At 38.0% G+C, this 23,531-nt stretch overlaps 1 protein-coding gene across 5 annotated transcripts in view; it reads left to right on the top strand.

The window, feature by feature from the left end:
• ASB3 (ankyrin repeat and SOCS box containing 3) overlaps window positions 1–23,531 on the top strand; it is a 118,068-nt gene that overhangs the window by 84,602 nt on the left and 9,935 nt on the right. For 2 of the 5 annotated variants that reach the window (XM_043603372.1, XM_043603373.1), the window contains 2 exons: window positions 6,943–7,200; window positions 12,714–12,847. In XM_043603372.1, the coding sequence (XP_043459307.1) occupies window positions 6,943–7,200; window positions 12,714–12,847 (392 nt within the window). Of the gene's footprint in view, window positions 1–6,939; window positions 7,201–12,713; window positions 12,848–23,531 lie in introns of all 5 variants that reach the window. The other 3 variants (XM_043603371.1, XM_043603374.1, XM_043603375.1) reach the window with 2 other exon arrangements.

Below are 23,531 nucleotides of genomic sequence, written 5' to 3'. Positions count from 1 at the left end.
AATAATGAGTCAGAAACTTGTTTTCACATGTGTATGTTTGACATATGGAAATTTAGTATTTGTGGCCCATCTTGCGCTATTGGCCTGTTGTGCTTTTAGTAAGTTTTTGTCTCCTTTTGCAAATAGTACAATGAACATGGAAAGGTGGTGAAAATAATAAATACAAATAATGGCTCTGGGTTTTATATTTTCCCTTCTTTATGGTTTTATTCAGCCAAGTTAACTTTTCAGCTCAGGATTCCGAGACATTTTTGTTCTGTCTCCCCTTGAGACGGTGAGCTTCTGCAGTGATCTTTAGCTCTCCTCACCACTATGAGGCATGATGGAAAGGTGTCTCCTGCACCACTGTACAAAAGCAGTCCCTGTCCTTTTAGGCTAAAAAGTTAACAACTGCAGTGACATGAAAGCCAGTCTTTCAAGAACATAGCTAAGTAGTTCAATACAAATGAGAAAATATATGAAAAAGACTCTTTTAACTGGAATGGGTAAAGGAGGAGGGAAGCTGAGAAATTTCAGGACAGTTTGAACACATGTTAATGCCTTTTATATATGACTATAAAACATGACCATGGCTTAACTGACCTGATTTTGTCTTTCTAATTGATGCTGATTATTGTTATCCCATTAATTTTATAGAAATTGTGTCCATTCTCATCATCATATCACACATGGGTATACCAGGCAGGACCTAATGTCTTCATTTTGTTTTCAGCTGATGGCTGAAACTTACTATATGACCTTTTGACAATTCAGCTAATAAGTTGGTTAGATGTTTTGTTGGCTAATTGGACATAAAATGCTGAAGATGTTTGCCTGTTTCTATTTCCTTAAAATAAGTCTTGTTAACATGTTGAATTTCCTTTCACTGTACTCCTGTCATCAGGGCACTACTTCTGTACACATTTTTCAATTTCAAAGAGCAGAATGATGGAAAAGGTACAGCCCTAAAAATAAGGCCTAGACATTTTGTTTTGTTTTGTTTTTTGTTTTTTTTTTAGTTTTTAAACCTCTTCTCTTAGTATGTGTTGATTTTTATTGTTTATACAATGTGCAGTCTCTTAAGGTGGCATAGTTATTTCTTGATATTTGTGTTAAATAGGATGGACTATTTCTTTTTAATCTCTGTGCTCTTCCAGAGTTTTTCCAATTCTTCATCAGGGCTTGAGAGAGAATTTAAGTGTTAAGGGAATTATGTGCATATGTCCATGTAATTTATATTTTAACCTAAGTTTATGTAAACCTTAGGGCCAATTGTTGCTCAATGATATGTGGTAATCAAAGTCATAGCATTGAAGGTGCCTGTGTTTCTGGAGCTTATACACCTACTTAAGAGGTTTTCTACAAGCTCAGGGCATGCTGATAAAGTTTTATGATCATCTACTTCACTTTGTGTTTCTTATTTACCATATAAATGGTAGTTTTGTTAGAAAAGGGTCTGTAATGTAGTACTAAGCAGTCACATAAGCTTTTAGGAGGGTTCTTGTCCTGACACAAGGCTGAGAAGTTTAGACCTGGGTTTTCCAAAGTGTGTTTTGTAGAGTACTATTTCTATAGATCATTAGATATTGCATAGGACACAAGGGGTTTCCAGACACACAAGTTTGGGAAACAAAGGGGTAAGCAATGTTAAGTAAGTTTTTTTCCCTGAAAGTCTTCTAATATTTTTTCTTATGGTGATGTCTGTGAAGTCCTAAAGAAAGGAGGGAATCTACACAAGTTTGAAACAGGACAACCTTATGTTTACTATAAATATACCTTTGTTCCTGTGTTTATAGACTTTTTGGGCATTTTAAACTCTCTTTATTATGCTTTTTTCAGATTAATGATTGGACCTGTTTAAAAAAATTTGAGTAAATTTGAAGATGTTTTTTAAAAAAGTTGTTTTTTTGTTTTTGTTTTTTTTTTTAGAGACAGAGAGCTGGGGAGGGGCAGAGAGAGAGGGAGACAGTAAATCTCAAGCAGGTTCTGTGCTGCCAGCTCAGAGGCCAACGCAGGGCCAAAATCAAGAGTCAGAAGCTTAACCAACAGAGCCACCCAGGCGCCCCATATTTGAAGATCTTAATTGGCTTTATTAAACAATTCACGAATCGGGTAGCATCCCATCTAGCAAGGAGAAATCTCCCCTGAACTAGACAAAAGAAAGGTTTTTAAAGGCAGCTGGAGGGCATAAAAAGAGGAGACAGGAATTTATTAGCAAGTAATACATTGTTTAGGCAAGGTTGCCCTCTTAAGGGGATGGAAGGGGCCCATCAGTAAATTTCCTAATGTTGACCAGGAAATTCCATGTTGACTGGTTAAGTCATATTCCTTAGGGAGTTGAAACTGCACTTATGTTAGGTCTTAAGCCTTGGTTTACTGACTCAGGGCCTTAACCGGGGTGATGCCATGTGGGGCCTGTGATTTTCTCACTTAACAGACCTATTTCTTTAATTTTAAAGATATTTCTTCTGAAATGTATCTGGAGGTTGAAGAAGACATTTTTGGTGTTTACTTTGAAAATGTAGGGGCGGCCTGGGTGGCTCAGTCTTAAGGTTAAGCGTCCGACTTCGGCTCAGGTCATGATCTCGCGGTCCGTGGGTTCGAGCCCCGCGGACGGGCTCTGTGCTGACAGCTCAGAGCCTGGAGCCTGTTTTAGATTCTGTGTCTCCCTCTTTCTCTGACCCTCCCCTGTTCATGCTCTCTCTCTCTCTCTGTGTCTCAAAAATAAATAAACGTTAAAAAAAAATGTAACTAGCATACTTCTATGTATTTATTTTCTAGCATACTTTAAAAAAATAAGTTCATCCTATAGTTCTTTCTTTCCTGGCTCTACTGTGGGAGCCATTGGAAACATTGGGGTTCAGAGCCAATGGCCAAGAAAGAATTCTTGAGACATCATCTTCTGCCTGCTGGTACTATCCCCACGCTATAATAAAAGCCACCTTTAATTGCACCAAAACGCCGCAAGAATTCTTTCTTGGCTGTCAGCTCTGAACTCCAATATTTCCACATCATAGAGTATATAGAGTTTCTCAAATATTTTCAATATGGAGCCTTTGTCATATAGATCATTTCCAGGATTTAGTGGTCCATGGAATATACTTTGGGAAACAGGTCTGGGCTTAAAATATTCCCCAATTTCATTTAACTATTTCATTAAGTGTTCAGTTTTCATAATAGTTGGAGGAGACATATTTCATGTATTTGCCATGCCATATTCACTGGTTAGATTTTGGTGTGATACTATGCCAATTCTACTAGTTACTACCTCTGTGTCTAAGCTTCAGTTTTGTATCTAGACTACAGATAATAATAGAACTTAACTTCTTAGGGTTGTTGTGAGGATTAGGGCAAATCTTCCACATAGCACATTTAGCACAGTGGCTGGTACTGAATAAATACTCACTAAAATTTGTTATTATAAGGAATTATGTGTGCAAATGTTCCTGCCACATTTTAGAGATGGATGGTTTCTCTTTTGGCCTTGTTTCTCAAATTTTCTTAGCAGGAGCCACATGTCTAGGTGCTATATTGAAATTTTAATAGGAAAGCCACTAATTGTTTTGTAGGTTTTTTTCTAAACAGAAAATGGCTAGAGAAGCCATCTGTAGCACTTAATCTAGCTTGCATTTAGGGCTTTCATTTACCTTTGTATTCTGTAGCAAAAGTATGTTTCTTTAAGAGCTAAATCATTAAGAGCTAAAGTATCTGTGGTTAGGCTATTGATGGTTTCAAAGCTTTTGAGGGAAGAGTTCAACCAGTCCCTGAATTGCACATGTAAACACTCATGCCTCGAAAATTGCCAGGCTTCTGGAGAATTATACATCTCATTTGTAGTGAGGCAGTTTCTCACACTTTACCTGCATATATTGGAACTTGTTCAACAGTCCATATGTATAGTGGAATCAGCAAGTAATAACTGCAGGCAAAATAGCGAGAGCCTAGTCAAATGAGGTCGAGGTGGTTGAAATAAATTGGTGATAACTGTTTAAAACCGTCAGTCAGAAGTATATCCTTTAGCATTTCTTGTAGTGCAAGACTGTTGGCGACAAATCTGTCAGGTTTCCTGTATCTGAAAAGAACTAGAGCAAAAAATACATACATACAGGACTGTTTTCAAGAACAATGATATGAACGATGGACTTCTCATCAGGAACAAATAGCAAGATGGTAGACAGGCAAAAAAGTTTTTAATTTTTATAAAGAAATTTTGGAATTATTATTTTTTTTTTCAACGTTTATTTATTTTTGGGACAGAGAGAGACAGAGCATGAACGGGGGAGGGGCAGAGAGAGAGGGAGACACAGAATCGGAAACAGGCTCCAGGCTCCGAGCCATCAGCCCAGAGCCTGACGCGGGGCTCGAACTCACGGACCGCGAGATTGTGACCTGGCTGAAGTCGGACGCTTAACCGACTGGGCCACCCAGGCGCCCCAAGAAATTTTGGAATTATTAATTTGTCTTTTCTAATTGCTGTGTAAATAACTAAAAGTAAAGCAAATGCCATTTCAGGTTTTAACTAAAGAAAAGCACAAATCGGAGATTAAACAGCGTAGATTTATGAAAATATGCAGGGGTTAGGTGACATTTTACTTATGTATTTGTTTTTTTAACTGCTTTTAAAACCTCATTTCAAGTTCTAGATTAAGTCCTTAGAAGGAGTTAGTTTCATATAACAGTGGTTTAAACATTTTAATACTTGTTTCATCAATAATTTTTATGCCTCTTATTTACTCAGGTTCTATGATACTGTGATTAATGAAATATTATTTAATTATAGTTTAAAATAGGATTAATGCCAATTTCAAAGGGAGAATAATTTTATTACATATTTTCTTTCACAGTTGTATACATAATGAACATACATGTTTACTAAGTTTTGTTACAATTATAGCATAAACAATTTAAAATTTTTTTAATGTTTTTTATTTGTTTTTGAGAGAGAAAGAGAGCAGGGGAGGGATAGAGAGACAGGGAGAGACAGAACCTGAAGCAGGCTCCAGGCTCTGAGCTATCAGCCCAGAACCCAACGCAGGGCGAACCCATGAACCACAAGATCATGACCTGAGCTGAGGTTGAACGCTTAACTGACTGAGCCATCCAGGTGCCCCAACATAAATAGTTTTTAAAATGTGGTCTCAAAACCACCATGATTGCAGTTTTATGATAACCATATCATATTTTGTACTTATTTGCTCCTCGTTAAACATTTAGGTAATTTTCTTTTAAAAGTCCATTACAGAAAAAATAAGTCTGTTGTAGATAATACTGTCATTAACATATTTTGCCAATAGGATGTAATTTCTTTTTTATTTTGTCTTGGATAAATTCCTAAGATATGTATTTATTCTATTCTATTCTATTTGGTTTTTTGTTTCTTTATTATTTAACTTGGCTCCACACCCAGCATGGGGCTTGAACTCATGACCCTGAGATTTCAAGAGTTTCATGCTCTATCTACTGAGCCAGCCAGGCACACTATGCTGTTTTACTTTACATACAATTTTATTTTACAGATACACGTACGGTGCTAGTGTTGTGTGCCAGAAAGTTTATGCAATTTGTTCAGAATCCCATAGCTACTAAGTAGCTGAACAGGCTGGCTCCAGAGTTTGTGCCCCTATAACTTGCTGTGATACCTCTTTTGATTCATCTTGCCAATTAGCTCTCTTGGAAAAGGATTACACTTATTTTCATTCAGTTTTACCACAATTTATCAGTCTTGGATGATACATTAAAAAAAAAACCAATTTAATAGGTATAAAATGATATATATATATATATATATATATATTTTTTTTTTTTTAACATTTATTTTTGAGACAGAGAAAGACAGAGCATGAACACGAGAGGGGCAGAGAGAGGGAGACACAGAATCTGAAACAGGCTCCAGGCTCTGAGCTGTCAGCACAGAGCCCGAAGCGGGACTGGAACTCACGGATCGTGAGATCATGACCTGAGCTGAAGTCAGCCGCTTAACCGACTGAGCCACCCAGGCGCCCCAGATATATATATTTTTAAAAATTTGCTTATTTTTGAAAGAGAGAGAACCTGAGCAGGGAAGGTACAGAAAGAGAGGGGGACAGAGGATCTGAAGTAGGCTCTGTCTCACAGGGTCTCTCCTGTCCCCATTGCAGGGCTCAAACTCCTGAACTGTGAGATCATGACCTGAGCTGAAGTTGGATGTTCAACCAACTGAGCCACTCCAGTGCTCCTAAAATGATATACTTTTATTCTGTAGAAGTACTTGATAGAGAAGATTAATTTAAAAATATAAAACTAAGTTAAATTTTTGTTCGTAAAAAAGCTGTCCTTGTTTTTACCATTATTAATTTAAAAGTAAAAGGGAAATTGACTAAGGCTATTGCTAAAGGAAATGGTATATTGGAAATTCCTAGAATGAGTTTTCTGTCTTTAGGGACTGATGACATTGTTTATGAACTTGGCTTAGCAAATATTTTGTTGTAGATACTTAATTGTACAAAAACATCACAATTTGAGAAGAGTTTTCTGTTTGTCAATGGTAACTTTTAAATTATCTACTTAAGATGAATTTTTAAAATTCTAAGGACATTGCCTGTTCATAGCTGAAAATTAAAAACCATGCAGGAGAGTGTAGATTAAAAAGTAGAATACTCCCTTTCCCCTAGTTCTCTAGTCCCAGTTCACTAGATATGTGAAGGGACTACAGATGAGAGCCCCCCAAAATGTATCACTTTGGCATTAAGATTATTTTGAGTTAAAAGTAATAAAAACCCAACAGAGGCAGGAGAAGCTCTCTGCCTCCCCCAGTGACTGCCTAACTTTACATGGGAAACAAGAGCCTACAACAACAGGAAGAGAGCTATTAGACTATTAACTATTTGCAAGAATTTTTTTCATATGAAAATCTAACTTGTCTTCTTTTTTCTTTTCTTTCTTTCTTTCTTTCTTTCTTTCTTTCTTTCTTTCTTTCTGCTGGAGCTGCGAGTTTTTTGGAATTGTGAATATACTTTTGAAATATGGAGCCCAGCTTAATGAACTTCATTTGGCATACTGCCTGAAGTATGAGAAATTTTTAGTATTTCGCTACTTTTTGAAGAAAGGTTGTCCATTGGCACCATGGAACCATATTTCTGAATTTATAAGTCATGCAATTAAAGCACAGACAACATATAAGGAATGGCTGCCATCTCTCCTGCTTGCTGGCTTTGACCCACTGAATCTACTCTGCAGTTCATGGTAAGAAGTCCTACCATAGTGAAGCTTTGGAAAAGAGCTTTTCCTTTTGGAATGAATATACTACCTTCAGTTTCTCCCAATTTCTTAAGATTCCCATTTGGGAGGCGAGAGAGAGAGAGAGAGAGAGAAAATGTGTGCGTGTGTTTTGGTGTGATGGCTAGGTTGGGGTGAAGGAGTTGGGGGGCTACTAATAGATTGAATGTAAGAGTCCTGGAAAAGGTAAGAGGTGGAAGGGATTAGAAATGGATGAATGCCAGTGAATTCTTTGGACGGGGGCTATTTCTTCTACTTAGGCCATCTCTCATGCTCTTATGCCTGTGACAAAATGGTTGTAGCTGCTTTGGAGATTTCTGTTATCCTTTCATCTACCAGAGGGAATACTCTTGTCCTGTAGCATCTTGTGTATTTGAACTTCGTCTCCTTTAATGTAAATACTGATTTCTGCAGTAGCTGATAATATATGAAAGTTGACTCAGGGTTTTTCTTGGATGAGAAGAGAAAACTGTTTCTTCCAGCCTTTAGCTTTTACAAAAGTTGTTTGTATCTAGGTGGAGCTGAGAAGGTGATTGTAGCAATGAAATAACTCTGTTGGCCTGTAATTCAAGTCAAATGAGAAAATAGAATAAGTCTCCAGGAAAATAGAGGACATGGGTATTGTATAAAATTCCAGTGAAACATCTCAATGTCCTCATTTTTGTGCCTTGAAAGTCATCATTCACTAAAATAATGTTTAGACAAATACTAAATTTTGCATTTCAGCAGAAAGTTGCTTTGGTATCTTATTAAATTGGGGTTTTTCTTTGGAAAACAGGTCTTCTTTGGGGTTCATGCAGGGAACAGTAGTGTTCCCTACTTGTACATTGTTTGCATTTCTGGAGACTCCCGTCTTTCACTCGGTGGCTTCTCTATCTGCATGTGGTGAACAGGTCTCTATCTGGCAGATCTCACCGTCTCACCTTTTTATGACATCTGTCAATATATAGAATTCAGGAATTTTTACTAAGTAGAGGTTTTATGCTTCGGCCTGTCATCCCTTTTGTTACCAAGTGTTTTACATAATGAGGTTTGTAAGGAAAAAGTGCTTTCTGGGAGGTTGTTTGAGGAACATAGAAGTAAAGGCAAAGTTCAGGTACACATTCCGATTCCCAGTTTACTTTTTGTTTATAGCTTATAACAAGTTGAGTGCCTGGTTGTATTTACTCCTTTTCCCAGCAACTGATTAATATCTAGTTGTCTGTCAGATACTCATTGTTGGAATTCTCTCTATACCTTTTCAATACAATTTCACAAAAATCCATTGTAGTTTTTAAATAATTGAATGAAATATAAAGATTATTGACAATTCATTGAGAAATCACTGATTTTTAAAAATTATTTATTTATTTTTTATTTTAGAGAGAGAGTGTGCAAGCGGGGGAGAGAGGCAGAGGCAGAGAAAGAGAGAATCTTAAGTAGGCTCCATGCTCAGCATGGAGCCTGATGCAGGGCTTGATCCCCCGACCCTGAGATCATGACCTGAGTGGAAATCAAGAGTAGGATAGTCAATCGACCAAGGCACCCAGGTGCCCTGAGAAATCACTGATTTTTAAAAGTTATTCATATATGCATATTTGTGTTAAATCTCCTTTATATGTGCGTGTGTGTGTGTGTGTGTGTGTGTGTATGTGCACATGCACAGACACACAAACCACTAAGATAGAAACACTTGCTAAGGAATGCTGTATCTAGCTATTAACAAAGTTATTTAAGTGTTCTTAACTATTAGCTTAGTGAATTTTGTGGTTGTGTCAGGCTCCTGACAGCTAGCCGCAGTTGCCTCTCACTATTCTAGGATTCACTCCCCAACTGCTGCTATAAATTCAGTCCAGCACGTGGGGCAGCTGTGGACAGCCCTGACAGTGTCCTTAGGGCACCCCCCCTCTTCTCAGCAGTATTCTTTGTGTTCTTCCTCTGAAGGTACTGACTTTGTAGTACTTGTCTGTTACTTTTAGCCTTCATACTCCCTTCTGGTTTCTAGTTTCTTTCTTTAACCAACACTTAGAATATGGCCTGACACAAGTAAGCACTATTTTAAGTTCTTTACTGTATTAATTCATTTAATATAAAATACAGTAGATACTATTATCCTTATTTTACAGAGAAGCAAATTGAGGCCCAGAGTGTTTAGCATGCTTGCTCAAGCTGACACAGCTAGTAATTTACTAGTACTAGAGTTTATCCTGTAATGTGGCTGTCCTGTAGTGTGGCTCAAGTTTCTTTCTAACCATTGTGCTATCCTGCCTTTGCCCTGTGTGTCCATATGGATACTGTAGTTACATCACTGAATTTCAAGTTTCTTAATCCCTTGCGTAACCTAGGGGATGTATATGTGCCGGCTTTTCTTGCTCCTTCTTACTCATAAATTAGCAAGTACCTATAGGGGGAAAAATTAAATGTTGCCTCTTCCCCTTTCCTCCTCAGCCAACTTCCTAGAGGGCTGGGAGAGGGAATTACTTAAGTTAATTTTCCCAGAAGGATTTGTAAAATACACTCTTCCATCCCCAGTCCGGATACAGGACCCTCCCCCTCCCCATGTGAATAGGCCATGTAAGAATTTTTCTGTTGTATTTGTTGATATCTCTCTGTGTGCTATATATATTGAATGTGTTGGGCTAGAAAAGAGTTGAGAAACAGTACACTACAAATTATTTTGAAGTAAATTGTAAAACTTTCAACTGTCTGGAGGGAGAATGCCAGTTGTATATATTTTACTCCAAAGGAGTAACTTCAGTCACTTTATATTCATTAGAAAAATACAATGGAAAATTTCACTTTAGCAATGAAAATGCTTAACATGGTCAAATTTTTGTTCACTGATCTTTTATTGAATGGATAAAGCTACTGTTTATGCTGAATATGATAAATGTTTTGCTTTCTTTGATCAAATTTACATTCAAAGAGCTGTTTCAAGAAAAATTCTCCCATAAAAATTCCAGTATGTTGTTAAAGTGGATTTTGGTTGTATCTTATTTATATCACATGTAAGTCTGTTGCTTAATCTTTGTCATGTAAATTATAAATGTCTTTCCTAGTATTGCTTGCCTTAAACAGTTTTAAAAATGTATCTCACTGAATAATTGCCTGTCACAATATAATCTACAGAGTTGAAATATTTTTTCAACTTTGAATGCAAGACTAGGTCCCCTCCCTACCCTTGCCCAAATGTAATGGGTGAATAATAGGAAGTAAATGTCATCTGTGCATTTAGTTGATTAACTGTCACTCGTTTATGATTGTACAACTGCTTTGTACAATGTAACGGTCAATGTAGTACACTAACAATACATTTTTAGTGGCATTATCAGCATTGGTAGAATCAACTCACCATTATATTAACTAAAGCTGTATAAACAGATTTATTTCTCATGTGTGTGTTTAGATAACTGCATAAAAATGACTTTGTGTTTGGTCACAGTGAGACTTAAAGCACACTTAAGCAGAAAAATGAAATCATTAAAAAAGAAATAAGGAGCCAGAATTAAGTAACCTTTGTTGTGGGGTACTAGAATGTTAAGGAGATTGTTTGCCTTTGAGTATATTGTACCATTTAATGTATTCTCAGTATTTCTTGATAAGTTGTGATTTTACTGAGAGCTTCCTAAGACATAAAATGTTTTCCCAAAGCATTTTGTGCTACCCTTCTTTCTTATGTATGCTTGCATATTGGAGAATTAAGAATTGGAGAAATGATTTTCATACTCTCTAGTCCTTCATTTCAAGGACACTTTGACTCTGAATTACAAAATATAAGTTGTCTTTGAATGACAAGTTGAGAGTATTATTCAGTTTCTTTCCTTTCCTTCTATTTTTTCCCCTTTTTTAGTCCTTGCTCAGTAACATCTTTAAAAAAGCAACCTTGAAAATAATTTCTGAAGTAATTACCAGAAGCCCTAATCATTTTATTTTCCTTCCAACAATGCAATATTGCAGGGGAGTATTTAGTTGAGTAATGGGTAATCTTGTAACAAGATGGGTAATCTTGTTAGAATTTGGAGTTCTCTTTAAGATGTTACTAAATTTCGGGGTGACTGGGTGGCTCAGTCGGTTAGGCAACTGACTTCGGCTCAGGTCATGATCTCATGGTTTGTGGGTTCGAGCGCCACGTCAGGCTCTGTGCTGATGGCTCAGAGCCTGGAGCCTGCTTTGGATTCTGTGTCTCCCTCTCTCTCTGTTCCTCCCCTGCTCATTCTCTGTCTCTCTGTGTCTCTCAAAAATAAATAAATATTAAAAAAAATTTTTTTAAGATGTGACTAAATTTCATGTGTACAATGTTTTAAGGCCTACAAAAATGCAATATTGAAAATTTCAATCCAGTTTTAGTAATATCAAATATTTGTGCAACATTTTATACTTTTCAAAGTATGTTTACTGTATTGTTTCATATTATTTTCTCAAATATTCTCCTGAAATAAGTTAAGTATTATTTGCATTTTTGAGACTGTGGTCTAGGGCTTGAAGAATTTAGACAATATGTTTGTAAGTAGTAGAGGTGGTATTAGAAACCAGAACTTTTCGGGGCGCCTGGGTGGCTTGGTCGGTTAAGCGTCTGACTTCAGCTCAGGTCATGATCTCACGGTCCGTGAGTTCGAGCCCCGCGTCGGGCTCTGTGCTGATAGCTCAGAGCCTGGAGCCTGTTTCAGATTCTGTGTCTCCCTCTCTCTCTGCCCCTCCCGTGTTCATGCTCTGTCTCTCTCTGTCTCAAAAATAAATAAACGTTAAAAAAAAATTAAAAAAAAAAAAAAAGAAACCAGAACTTTTCTTAGAACAGTGCTCTGTCCAGTAGGATTCAGGTGCTTATAAAATCTGGGGAAGTCTCTTTTGGCTGGGTTGGTAGAAAATTCAGTATTATTTTGAAATACTAGAGGGAGAACTTGTTTCTCTTGAACACTTTTCAGTCCTTAAGGACAAAAGTTGTTTTAGTACATCTTTTAGAACTGACTATACAGTGCGGAAGGTTCCTACGGGGTAACAATTGCCCATCCCTGGGAATTGGACAGAAACAAGCCATCTCTCCCATATACTCAGTTGAGTGATAGCTTTGGGTGTTTTGGGCTTTATCCTTTTAGGACTGTTAAGTTGTGTGTCTATAAGGATGACCACTTGAAGTGTTTATAGCAAGAGATTCCAGTGGGAAGAGATAATTGACAAATCCACTGATGATACTGGTGCCTCTCTTTTTCTTACCCCTGCTGCTGAGGAATGGGAAGGAGAATTCCTGTCCTCTACAGAAGTAGAAATTCTCTTGTCATCTAGTGGACAAGGACACACACAGTCCATTCATTTTCTTATAGGAACCTGTAAATTATTATTCATATCCATTGAACTTACCTCCAGTTACATGAATGTTTTCTGTGCCCCCAGTTTTCACTCTTCCTGCTATACTGAAAGGTTGCAAGAATAACTAAGTGGTGTTTGTAGGATGAACCCTTGGCATATTTTGTGTCTGATGGTATGTTAACATCTTGCTAATACAGGATTGACTCAGTCAGTGATGACATCCTTATCTTCACTTTGGAGTTTACTAATTGGAGGACACTTCCTCCAGCTGTTGAAAAGATGATTTCCACTCGTGCCTCACACTCGTCTCAGGCTCTGCAGCAGCATATTGGTAAGAAAGTTCGATTTTAGACACATTTCACTACTTTCTCTTCTCTTTAGCTATCTTATAATTGTAAGTGATTAGAGTCATTAAATTGGGCATTGTTTGCATTTTCTTTATGTGGGGAAAGGATGGGGCTGTGGTGGTGGTGTGGTGGTGGATCATAGTAATTTTCTTCAATGAATATCTTATCTGATTTGATAAGTTTAGCCTAAGGAGCATATAAAGAAAAGCAGGTGTTTATTGATATTTTTATTTAATGGTGTCCTTTTATTTCTAGTAAGGATTATGTAAACAAAAGTGAGTCCTAAAAATGTTGTTAGTGAATATTTAGTTTGTGGGCAGAAAAATGCTAACCGTTTATTTGTTATTACCACCCTTTTTTTTATACCTCTTACTTAATGCATGCCAGTGTGTTGGCACAATATAACTATCAAGGTGAGCTGGGTGAAAATTCTGTGAATTGATTGATACTTTATTATTATTTTTTAATCCTTTTTAAAAAATATTTATTTTTCAGAGAGAGAGAGTTCAAGCAGGGGAAGGGCAGAGAGAAACAGGGACAAATAATCTGAAGTGGGCTGTGCCCTGACAGCAGAAAGCCCAATATAAGGCTCACACCCATGAACTGTGAGATCTTGACCTGAGCTAAAGTCCCAGGCTCAACCTATTAAGCCACCCAGGTACCCCTGATTGATAATTTAAATGACTGTTTTAAAACAAATTCTCAACTTACTTTCACTTATTAAAAATTTTTTAAGGCTAGTTAAAAAGCATGAAGTAGAAGGGGTGCCTGGGTGGCTCAGTAGGTTGAGCGTCCGAACTTCGGCTCAGGTCATGATCTCTCAGCTTGTGAGTATGAGCCCCACGTTGGGCTCTGTGCTGATAGCTCGGAGCCTGGAGCCTGCTTCGGATTCTGTGTCTCCCTCGCTCTCTGCCCCTAGCCCACTTGCATTCTGTCTCTGTCTCTGTCTCTGTCAAAAATAAACAAACATTAAAAAAAAAAAAATTAAAGCATGAAGTAGAAGATCTTACGCAAGGAAGCCAGCTTAAACTAAACATAATAATTGTAATTCAGATTTAGTTTACTTTAACTATATTTTGTTAACCAGATTATATGTCTAAAGCTAGGAAAATTTTTTCTTCTCTGCTATTTTTGCATGAAATGTAGCTCTTCATAAAACATGTTGAATAGGTTTTTAACAAGTGAACTTAATGCATATGTAGAAATGTGTCTTGTAATCTCTTGGAAAATTACATTTAAGTAGATTTTCTCAATCAAAAACAGACATTCAGGAAAATATGCTCTTGAACTGAGGTGTATTCAAACTGTTAGAGTTTTCTGTTGAAGAAGAAAGTAATCTGTTTGGAGTCTGAGTGTTTTCATACAGAATTTCTTTAATGATAATGTTGGAAAACTCACTTGCATTTAATTCTTAATGTTGAGAATTGCATCTTTTACTAATTATGTATCTGAAGCAGTAGAGAACAAGTGTCTATTTCAAATAGATAGAATATGGGACAATGGATTTGGGAACAAAAGTCAAATGAGGGAGCATATGCCAAATGGGAAAATTATTGCAGTGTATCAATTAGTAAAGATATGTGAGAGTTTACTCTGAAGACTTTAACATATGGTAAGTTTGTCCAGATGAAGGTAAAAATTGTTCATGAGTGCATTACCCTCCAGTAGACTAAATCCATCAAGGGCTTCTTGTTTAATTAGGCACTAGGTAGAGCTTGGGTAGGGTAATAATCATCATCTCTTAAGAGCATTTTATTTTGGCTACAGATTTGCAAAAGTCTTTCTCAGAGGTATTAATGTAGCTCATGCTTTTCTGGTCTATTTCTCTAGCCGAGACCTCTTTTCTTGATTCCATTCCCATATATCCAACTGCCTTATGGACATCTCCCCTTGGTATCTCATATTTTGACATATCTAAAATTTGAACTTGTCATTTTTCCTACTAGTCCTGCTGTTCCTTCTGTATCCTGGCTCGAGAAGTGAAATGGTTTGGGAGTGCTAGTTACCCAGAGAGTGAGTTATCCTTGGCAGCTCTTTATTACTTGTCTCATCCATAGCAGTGGTGCCCAACAGGGATGATTTTGCTCCTGATATTTGGCAATGTCTACCAACATTTTTTGGTTGTCATTACTGGTGAGGGGGCTATTGCCATCTAGCATGCAGAGGCTAGGGATGCTGCTAAACATCCCACAATCTGCAGGGAAGCCCCCCACAACAAAGAATTATCTGGTTTCAATGGTCAGTAGTGCTGAGTTTGAGAAACTCTGATCTACATTGTCTCTTGGGTTGTCTGGTTTTAAGAAGGCCTTTTATTCCTATTATGGAAAGCCTTTTTTAAACCTTGCTCTTATTGCAGGCTACTTAGGAAAAGCTTGTGTTCTTCCTCCTAGTTATATTGATCTCTCAAGGTATTCTGTATTGGTTCCTCTTCTGCAGATAATGGGAACCATAACAATATTGGATTTTAGTAGGGCTGAGGGGAAAAGATATGCCCACCTACTCAGTTGTCTGAATTTCTCTTCCGTTCTGTAGTTCAAGGCTCTCTCTCTTGATACACCCAGCTTTCCTCTTTTCCTTCAATTTTCAGGACACTCCATTCGGTATAGTGGTTAACTTTATTTGGATCTTGAGCTGCAGGACTTTCGGTGAGCAGAAGCATGGCTCATCACCAGTGAGAGTGAGCCCAGAAAAGCAACTCTTTAACTACCTCTCTAAATGTATGAGTCTCGCTTTCTCTTAACATGGTAGCAGAAACTATGTTCTCAATATATTTAATTTTTTTTTGAAAAGATACTTCTTTTTTTTTTTTTATGAAATTTATTGACAAATTGGTTTCCATACAACACCCAGTGCTCATCCCAAAAGGTGCCCTCCTCAATACCCATCACCCACCCTCTCCTCCCTCCCACCCCCCATCAACCCTCAGTTTGTTCTCAGTTTTTAACAGTCTCTTATGCTTTGGCTCTCTCCCATTCTAACCTCTTTTTTTTTTTTCCTTCCCCTCCCCCATGGGTTCCTGTTAAGTTTCTCAGGATCCACATAAGAGTGAAACCATATGGTATCTGTCTTTCTCTGTATGGCTTATTTCACTTAGCATCACACTCTCCAGTTCCATCCACGTTGCTACAAAAGGCCATATTTCATTTTTTCTCATTGCCACGTAGTATTCCATTGTGTATATAAACCACAATTTCTTTATTCATTCATCAGTTGATGGACATTTAGGCTCTTTCCATAATTTGACTATTGTTGAGAGTGCTGCTATGAACATTGGGGTACAAGTGGCCCTATGCATCAGTACTCCTGTATCCCTTGGATAAATTCCTAGCAGTGCTATTGCTGGGTCATAGGGTAGGTCTATTTTTAATTTTCTGAGGAACCTCCACACTGCTTTCCAGAGCAGCTGCACCAATTTGCATTCCCACCAGCAGTGCAAGAGGGTTCCCATTTCTCCACATCCTCTCCAGCATCTATAGTCTCCTGATTTGTTCATTTTGGCCACTCTGACTGGCGTGAGGTGATACCTGAGTGTGGTTTTGATTTGTATTTCCCTGATAAGGAGTGACGCTGAACATCTTTTCATGTGCCTGTTGGCCATCCGGATGTCTTCTTTAGAGAAGTGTCTATTCATGTTTTCTGCCCATTTCTTCACTGGGTTATTTGTTTTTCGGGTGTGGAGTTTGGTGAGCTCTTTATAGATTTTGGATACTAGCCCTTTGTCCGATATGTCATTTGCGAATATCTTTTCCCATTCCGTTGGTTGCCTTTTAGTTTTGTTGGTTGTTTCCTTGGCTGTGCAGAAGCTTTTTATCTTCATAAGGTCCCAGTAATTCACTTTTGCTTTTAATTCCCTTGCCTTTGGGGATGTGTCGAGTAAGAGATTGCTACGGCTGAGGTCAGAGAGGTCTTTTCCTGCTTTCTCCTCTAAGGTTTTGATGGTTTCCTGTCTCACATTTAGGTCCTTTATCCATTTTGAGTTTATTTTTGTGAATGGTGTGAGAAAGTGGTCTAGTTTCAACCTTCTGCATGTTGCTGTCCAGTTCTCCCAGCACCATTTGTTAAAGAGGCTGTCTTTTTTCCATTGGATGTTCTTTCCTGCTTTGTCAAAGATGAGTTGGCCATACGTTTGTGGGTCTAGTTCTGGGGTTTCTATTCTATTCCATTGGTCTATGTGTCTGTTTTTGTGCCAGAAAAGATACTTCTTGTAGCCCAATACCTATTAGTAAGCCCCTAGATAATTTCAGCTCCCTAGCTCCTTTAGGTTTACCAGTATCTATCCCAAGGAAAAGATTTTCTCTATTTTTTTTTTTCTAGGCCCTTTTCAAGTCTTTGGAATGCCATATCCTTGGTCAATATTTTCCTTTCCTTACCTTTTACCTTTTTCCTCCATAAAGAAATAGGAGCTTGCTTTGGTAGTTTACAAATAAAAAAGACAACTATTCCCTTGTTCCTCATGTTTTTTTTTTTTTTTTTAATTTTTTTTTTCAACGTTTATTTATTTTTGGGACAGAGAGAGACAGAGCATGAACGGGGGAGGGGCAGAGAGAGAGGGAGACACAGAATCAGAAACAGGTTCCAGGCTCTGAGCCATCAGCCCAGAGCCTGACGTGGGGCTCGAACTCCCGGACCGCGAGATCGTGACCTGGCTGAAGTCGGACGCTCAACCGACTGCGCCACCCAGGCGCCCCTAGTTCCTCATGTTTTAATCATGAAGTTAGATTTGTCTTCAAAAAGATTTTTTTTTTTTTTGCATCAGAAAGGAAATGTATACCAGGTACTGACTGTTTGCATCTTTAATGACAATTTTTTATAATCATGTGCCTTCTATACATACCTTTTAGAAATATCATTTTAACCACATAGTAGTAGACTTCTTCATAAAAAAAATCTGCCTACCTCTGGCCAGCTGTCCAAGATAAAGTCTAAGTAATTAAATTCTTAGGGAAAAAAGCACTTGGCTTTAGTTCATCCCCACTTTAATGATCAAATATGTACAATTCTATCCATGGTATTATATGAATCTGGATTCTGTAAAGAATCTAAAAGGGCCCCAGGAAACTCTCTTGATCTATTCATTTCAATGTTCTGCTTTGTTCTAAAAAGGATTTTAAGTCGTTTAAACATGTAGATTATCACAAAACAGTAAGATGTTAAAAGTGGAAGCAAAAGAAAAATGAAAAGTAAACTTGGGGATGGATTTAAAATGGTGTCAGGGAAAATATAGCATGGTAATCTGAAATGTGCCTGTGGACAGGCTGTAAATTTGGTTCTGACTGAACTCTCTAGTCATTGACATTAGGTTACAGAGATTACATAAGATAAACTTGTTACTCACAAGTACAAATATTCTTGGATGTGGTAATGACAGTTTCCTAGAAGTTGTCTTTGTAGACTTGGTTTCTTGGGGACTTTATTTTACCTTACCAGTCTTCAATGTGGACTGTTGCTATCATTCTAACCTATAAAGTAGTTCTTAGGGATCAGTATTGTGTCATCTAGGTACTGGGGTATCTGTGACTCTGACTTAACCAGGGCTAGATTTATAATATCTGGAGGAGTGGGTGACCTGTATGTACTTTGAGCACTTCTCTTTAAATTTTTTTTTTTTCAACGTTTATTTATTTTTGGGACAGAGAGAGACAGAGCATGAACGGGGGAGGGGCAGAGAGAGAGGGAAACACAGAATCTGAAACAGGCTCCAGGCTCTGAGCAGTCAGCACAGAGCCCGACGCGGGGCTCGAACTCACATACCACAAGATTGTGACCTGAGCCGAAGTTGGACACTTAACCAACTGAGCCACCCAGGCGCCCCAAAAGTTTAAGTAATCTTTACACCCCGTGTGGGGCTCGAACTCATGACCCCAAGATCAAGAGTTGCACAAAACTCTTTGGACTGAACCAGCCAGGTGCCCCTCTCAGATCAAGGTTTTGTTTATTTGTTTGTTTGTTTTGTTTTGTTTTTAATTAAGTATCTCTACACCCATCATTGGGCTTGAGCTCACAATTCTGAGATCAAGAGTTGCAGCTAGAGCCAGCTAGGTACCCCTCAACTCAATTTTTATTTTTTTCAATTAAAAAAATTTTTATTTTATTTTATTATTATTTTTTTATTTTAGAGAGTGAGAGAGAGCATGGGGGAGAGGGATAGAGGGCAAGAGATAGAACCCAAGCAGGCTTCATTCTTAGCCCAACACCTGACACAGGGCTCGATCCCACGACCCTGCGATCACTATCTGAGCCTAAATCAAGAGTCAGTTTCTCAACCAACTGAGCCACACAGGCACCCCTCAACTCAAATTTTAATATTAATAGTTAGCAATAAGTCTAAAATTATACTACCTAAGAAGTATCAGAGTGCAGCTATTTTGTGTTGTAGATTCAGTTGAGAGCGCATTTTTAAGAGGAATAGTTGAGCTTTGAAGTAGAAGCAAAACAAAAATGGAAAGTAGAGGCTGATTTGTGATGGGCTAAGTATTCTATTTGTGCAACCCATGGAATATTATGAGGGCTTCTTGCTAAATGTGGTAGGCTGAACAAGTATCCACAGCCACAGTTTCCTTTGAAACTTTGAGCAATGCTTGTAGTTTGGAGCAGTGTTCCTTATTCCTGTACTTTTCCTGATAAACCATTGTAGTAAGTACAAGCTCACTACATGTAGCAGCTTATTTTAAGAGATTGTTATATTTGAAGTTACAAATTGAGGAAAAACTACCAGAAACAATTTAAGTTTAGTCATAGTTTATTATAATCTTTTCTGGTCAAAATGTTTTCTCCAGCTTTATTGAGATATAATTGACATATAACATTGTGTGAGTTTGAAGTATACCTTTTTGATAATAATTAACTAGCATTCCAGTTGTCTACTCAAGCCATTTCTAGTTTAAGGTAATAAAATGTATCCAGTTTTCAGAGAATACTTTTCTGTTATCTATAGCAATAGCATGTATCTTGTGCAAAAGATAAATTTTCTATCTTGAAAGATACATCTTTCAAGATGTAATCTTCCCCCCCCCCTTTCAAATTTTTATTTAAATTTCAGTTAGTTAACATACTGTGCAGTATTGGTTTCAGGAGTAGAATTCAGTGATTGACCCATTAGATACAACACCCAGTGCTCATCATAGCAGGTGCCCTCCTTAATGCCCAACCCCCATCTAGCCCATCCCCCATCTACCTCTCTATCAACTCTCAGTTTGTTCTCTATCTTTAAAAGTCTCTTATGGCTTGTTTCCCTCTCTCTTTTTTCTCCCCCTTTCTCCCCACCCCCATATGTTCATGTGTTTTGTTTCTTAAATTCCACATATAAGTGACATCACATGGTATTTGTCTTTCTCTGACTGGTTTTGGTTAGCAGGATACAGTGTAGCTCCATCTTTTTTTAAGGTTTGTTTATTTTTAGTCATCTCTACACCCAATGTGGGGCTCGAATTCATGACCCAGAGATCAACAGTCCCTTGCTCTACTGACTGATCTGTCCAGGCACCCCTCAAGATGTGTCTTCTATATCATTAAGTTACTTGTTAAAAAGATGGGAGATGGGGCACAACCTTATTTCAGGCTGATGGAGGAGTTAATGGAGGTAATTTGTAACTGCAAATATAACAGTCTCTTAAAATAACTTTTTACATGTAGTCAGCCTGGTGTACTTACTATAATGGTTTATCATTCTACTTTGACTCTCATGGTAGTGATATGGTTCAGTTTTTGCATGGACATCAGGCAAAGTTAATAAAATAGTTAAAAATTGGAGCTCTGGAATTGAATAGACACACCTCCACTACTTTCTCGTCTTAGAGAAGTTACTTACATCTCTGAGCCTTGGTTTCTTCAGCTGAAAAAAGGGATAATAATAGAACCTACCTCATCATTTTCACAACAGATTTTGTCATTTTGGCAGAGACAGACCTCAGCTAACTGAGTTCTGCTTCATTTTACTCTTCCTTGGAACAGAGGAAGATTGCATTTTCCAGACTTGGTGATCATGTGAATGCTGTAAGCAGTCAAAGATCACTGGATGTGAGCTCTCTATGCTCCCCCTTCTCGCTGAGGAAGTGTGCAAGCCATGTTTGAGATGGTGGTGACACATGGTGGAAGTTACCTGAAACATTGAGATGTCATTTCAGGGCACCTGCCCTAGAGAATCACCTGGCCTGAGGATGATTTTGCATGAGGCAGAAATAAATCTTTGTTGTGTTAAGATACTGGTTTTGGGGCGCCTGGGTGGCTCAGTCGGTTGGGCGTCCGACTTCGGCTCAGGTCACGATCTCGCGGTCCTTGAGTTCGAGCCCCGCGTCAGGCTCTGGGCTGACAGCTCAGAGCCTGGAGCCTGCTTCCGATTCTGTGTCTCCCTCTCTCTCTGCCCCTCCCCCGTTCATGCTCTGTCTCTCTCTGTCTCAAAAATAAATAAACGTATAAAAAAAAATTAAAAAAAAAAAGATACTGGTTTTAGGATTTATATGTTACCATAGCATAACCTAATGGTAACCAAGTTAACCCATAACCAAATTCTGTCCCCGAGTCCATGACCAAGGAAAAGCCAACAAAATGTACAAGTGATGTAGTGATATACTTGGTAATGAGTATTTATACAAATGCTCTGTGGTAGCATAGTTCAACTAAAACCCACCCGCTTATTTTAAATATTGATTTGCAAAACCCCAACTTGCAGTTTTTAGGTAAAATGTTCAATAAATTGAAATGTCTCTAAATTTGGTAGGGATTGAGAAAACATGTGGAGGAGAGAGTTACCCTTTTTTTTTTTTACATGAAATTTATTGACAAATTGGTTTCCATACAACACCCAGTGCTCATCCCAAAAGGTGCCCTCCTCAATACCCATCACCCACCCTCCCCTCCCTCCCACCCCCCATCAACCCTCAGTTCTCAGTTTTTAACAGAGAGTTACCCTTTTAAAACTGCAAGAAAAATGGGGGCGCCTGGGTGGCTCAGTCTGTTAAGTGTCTGACTTTAGCTCAGATCATCATCTCAGTTTGTGAGTTTCAGTCCCGCGTTGGGTTCTGTGCTGACAGCTCAGAGCCTGCAGCCTGCAGCCTGCTTTGGATTCTGTGTCTTCTTTTTTTGTTCTTACCCCCACTCATGCTCTCTCTCTCCTTCAAAAATAAACATTAAAAAATTTTTTTTTAACTACAGGAAAAATGGCCACAGAGGCTGTGCCCACAGAATTAATAAAGCTTAGTATTTGGTGAGACTCAGAAGCCCCTATTCACAGCGGATTTTAACTCTAGAGGCATTTCCTCTGGTTAAGACATTATCACTAAGAACCCCAACAGTAGTTGCCTTTTATCTTGAAAAATTAAACATATGATCTTCTATTTATAGAGTAGGAAACTTGACCTCCAAGATTCCAGCCATATTGTTGGCCTTCATAAGTTCAGAATCATGCCTTGATTAAACAATATCCTATAGACTGCCCTTATTGTTAGATTTAAGAGCCAGACTTAGTTTTTTTGGGTTTTTTTTAGTGAGAAATTTATAGTTAACTTAAAATTTTAACAAGGTTCCATCTGCCCATTTCTAATTTTACCTTCACACAGCCTCTTACTAATCCAAGTATAGCTACATATAGCTTCTTACTAATCTGCATGGCTGTGTGTGTGTGTGTGTGTTTGTGTGGTGGAGAAATTCTTACTAAACTAGGTACTAATGGGTTGTGTCCATAGTTGCTGGGATGTTTTGCTCTTAAAATTTTTCTATGTTGTCAGTAGTGTGTTGGTAAGCTAAGAGACGGAAATTGCCTTAGAGCAATTAAAACAGAATTTTTAAAAGTATTCTAAGTATCAGGTCACCAATATTATTTGAAAGACCATCTTACTCCTGCTAGGGACATACTGCATTGGATATGTGTGTGGGCAGACACTGGGGACAACTGTATACCAAATGAAACAAAAAACTATTTTCTAGACCCAACATGTCTGTTTTAAGGTGGAAAGACAATTGGAATAGAAGGTTTAAACTCCTGATAACTTGTTCATTTATGAACTTTTAATCACTCAATCTATAATTTTAACTAAAATTAGTTCCAAGTATGGAACTTCAGTGAAGAGAAGCTATCATGTAAGTATTTCTCTAAGTAGACATTTATGAATCTAGCTGTTTATATCCCTTAATTCCTTAGTGAGTGGGTTCTTTAATTACATGTCAAGTATGTATTAGACATTGACAGAATTTATGAATGAAAAAATAAAGTGAGCATAGTTCTTTAGTGGAATGGCTAAAGGGAATGATGCAGGGTCATAGCAGAATTTTTCTTTTTAAGTCGAGAGAGGCTTGAACACCTTTTATAGATTGAAGGATCTCAATTTGTAAAAACACAACAATAGCACTAGCTTAACTATTTGGAGATAAAAGCCATATTTATGAAATAAGGTTTCAGATAACCCAGAGGGAGATGGGATTCGCCTCAAAGAGGCCCATTTCTTTGCAAAGAAGAATGAAGATGGGGTGGTTCTAGATAATATTATAGCTGGAGAACTAGGCCCTCAGGGAGAGAGGGCCCTGAAGGCCTCCTGTTTTCCTTTGAAGTAGGAGGGAAATCTTGCAGATGAGACTGAAGTGACAATTGGGTGGGGACCTGATAGTTGAGAATGGTGGTTGTGGGAAAGGAATGAGGGCCAGGGAAAGAGGTGTATGCAACCCTACAGACCTCGT

This window comes from Prionailurus bengalensis, chromosome A3 (genome assembly GCF_016509475.1).
Source record: "Prionailurus bengalensis isolate Pbe53 chromosome A3, Fcat_Pben_1.1_paternal_pri, whole genome shotgun sequence".
Lineage (NCBI taxonomy): Eukaryota > Metazoa > Chordata > Mammalia > Carnivora > Felidae > Prionailurus > Prionailurus bengalensis.
The sequence above is the reverse complement of the archived record's forward strand: the minus strand, read 5'-3'. Positions and strand labels throughout refer to the sequence as shown.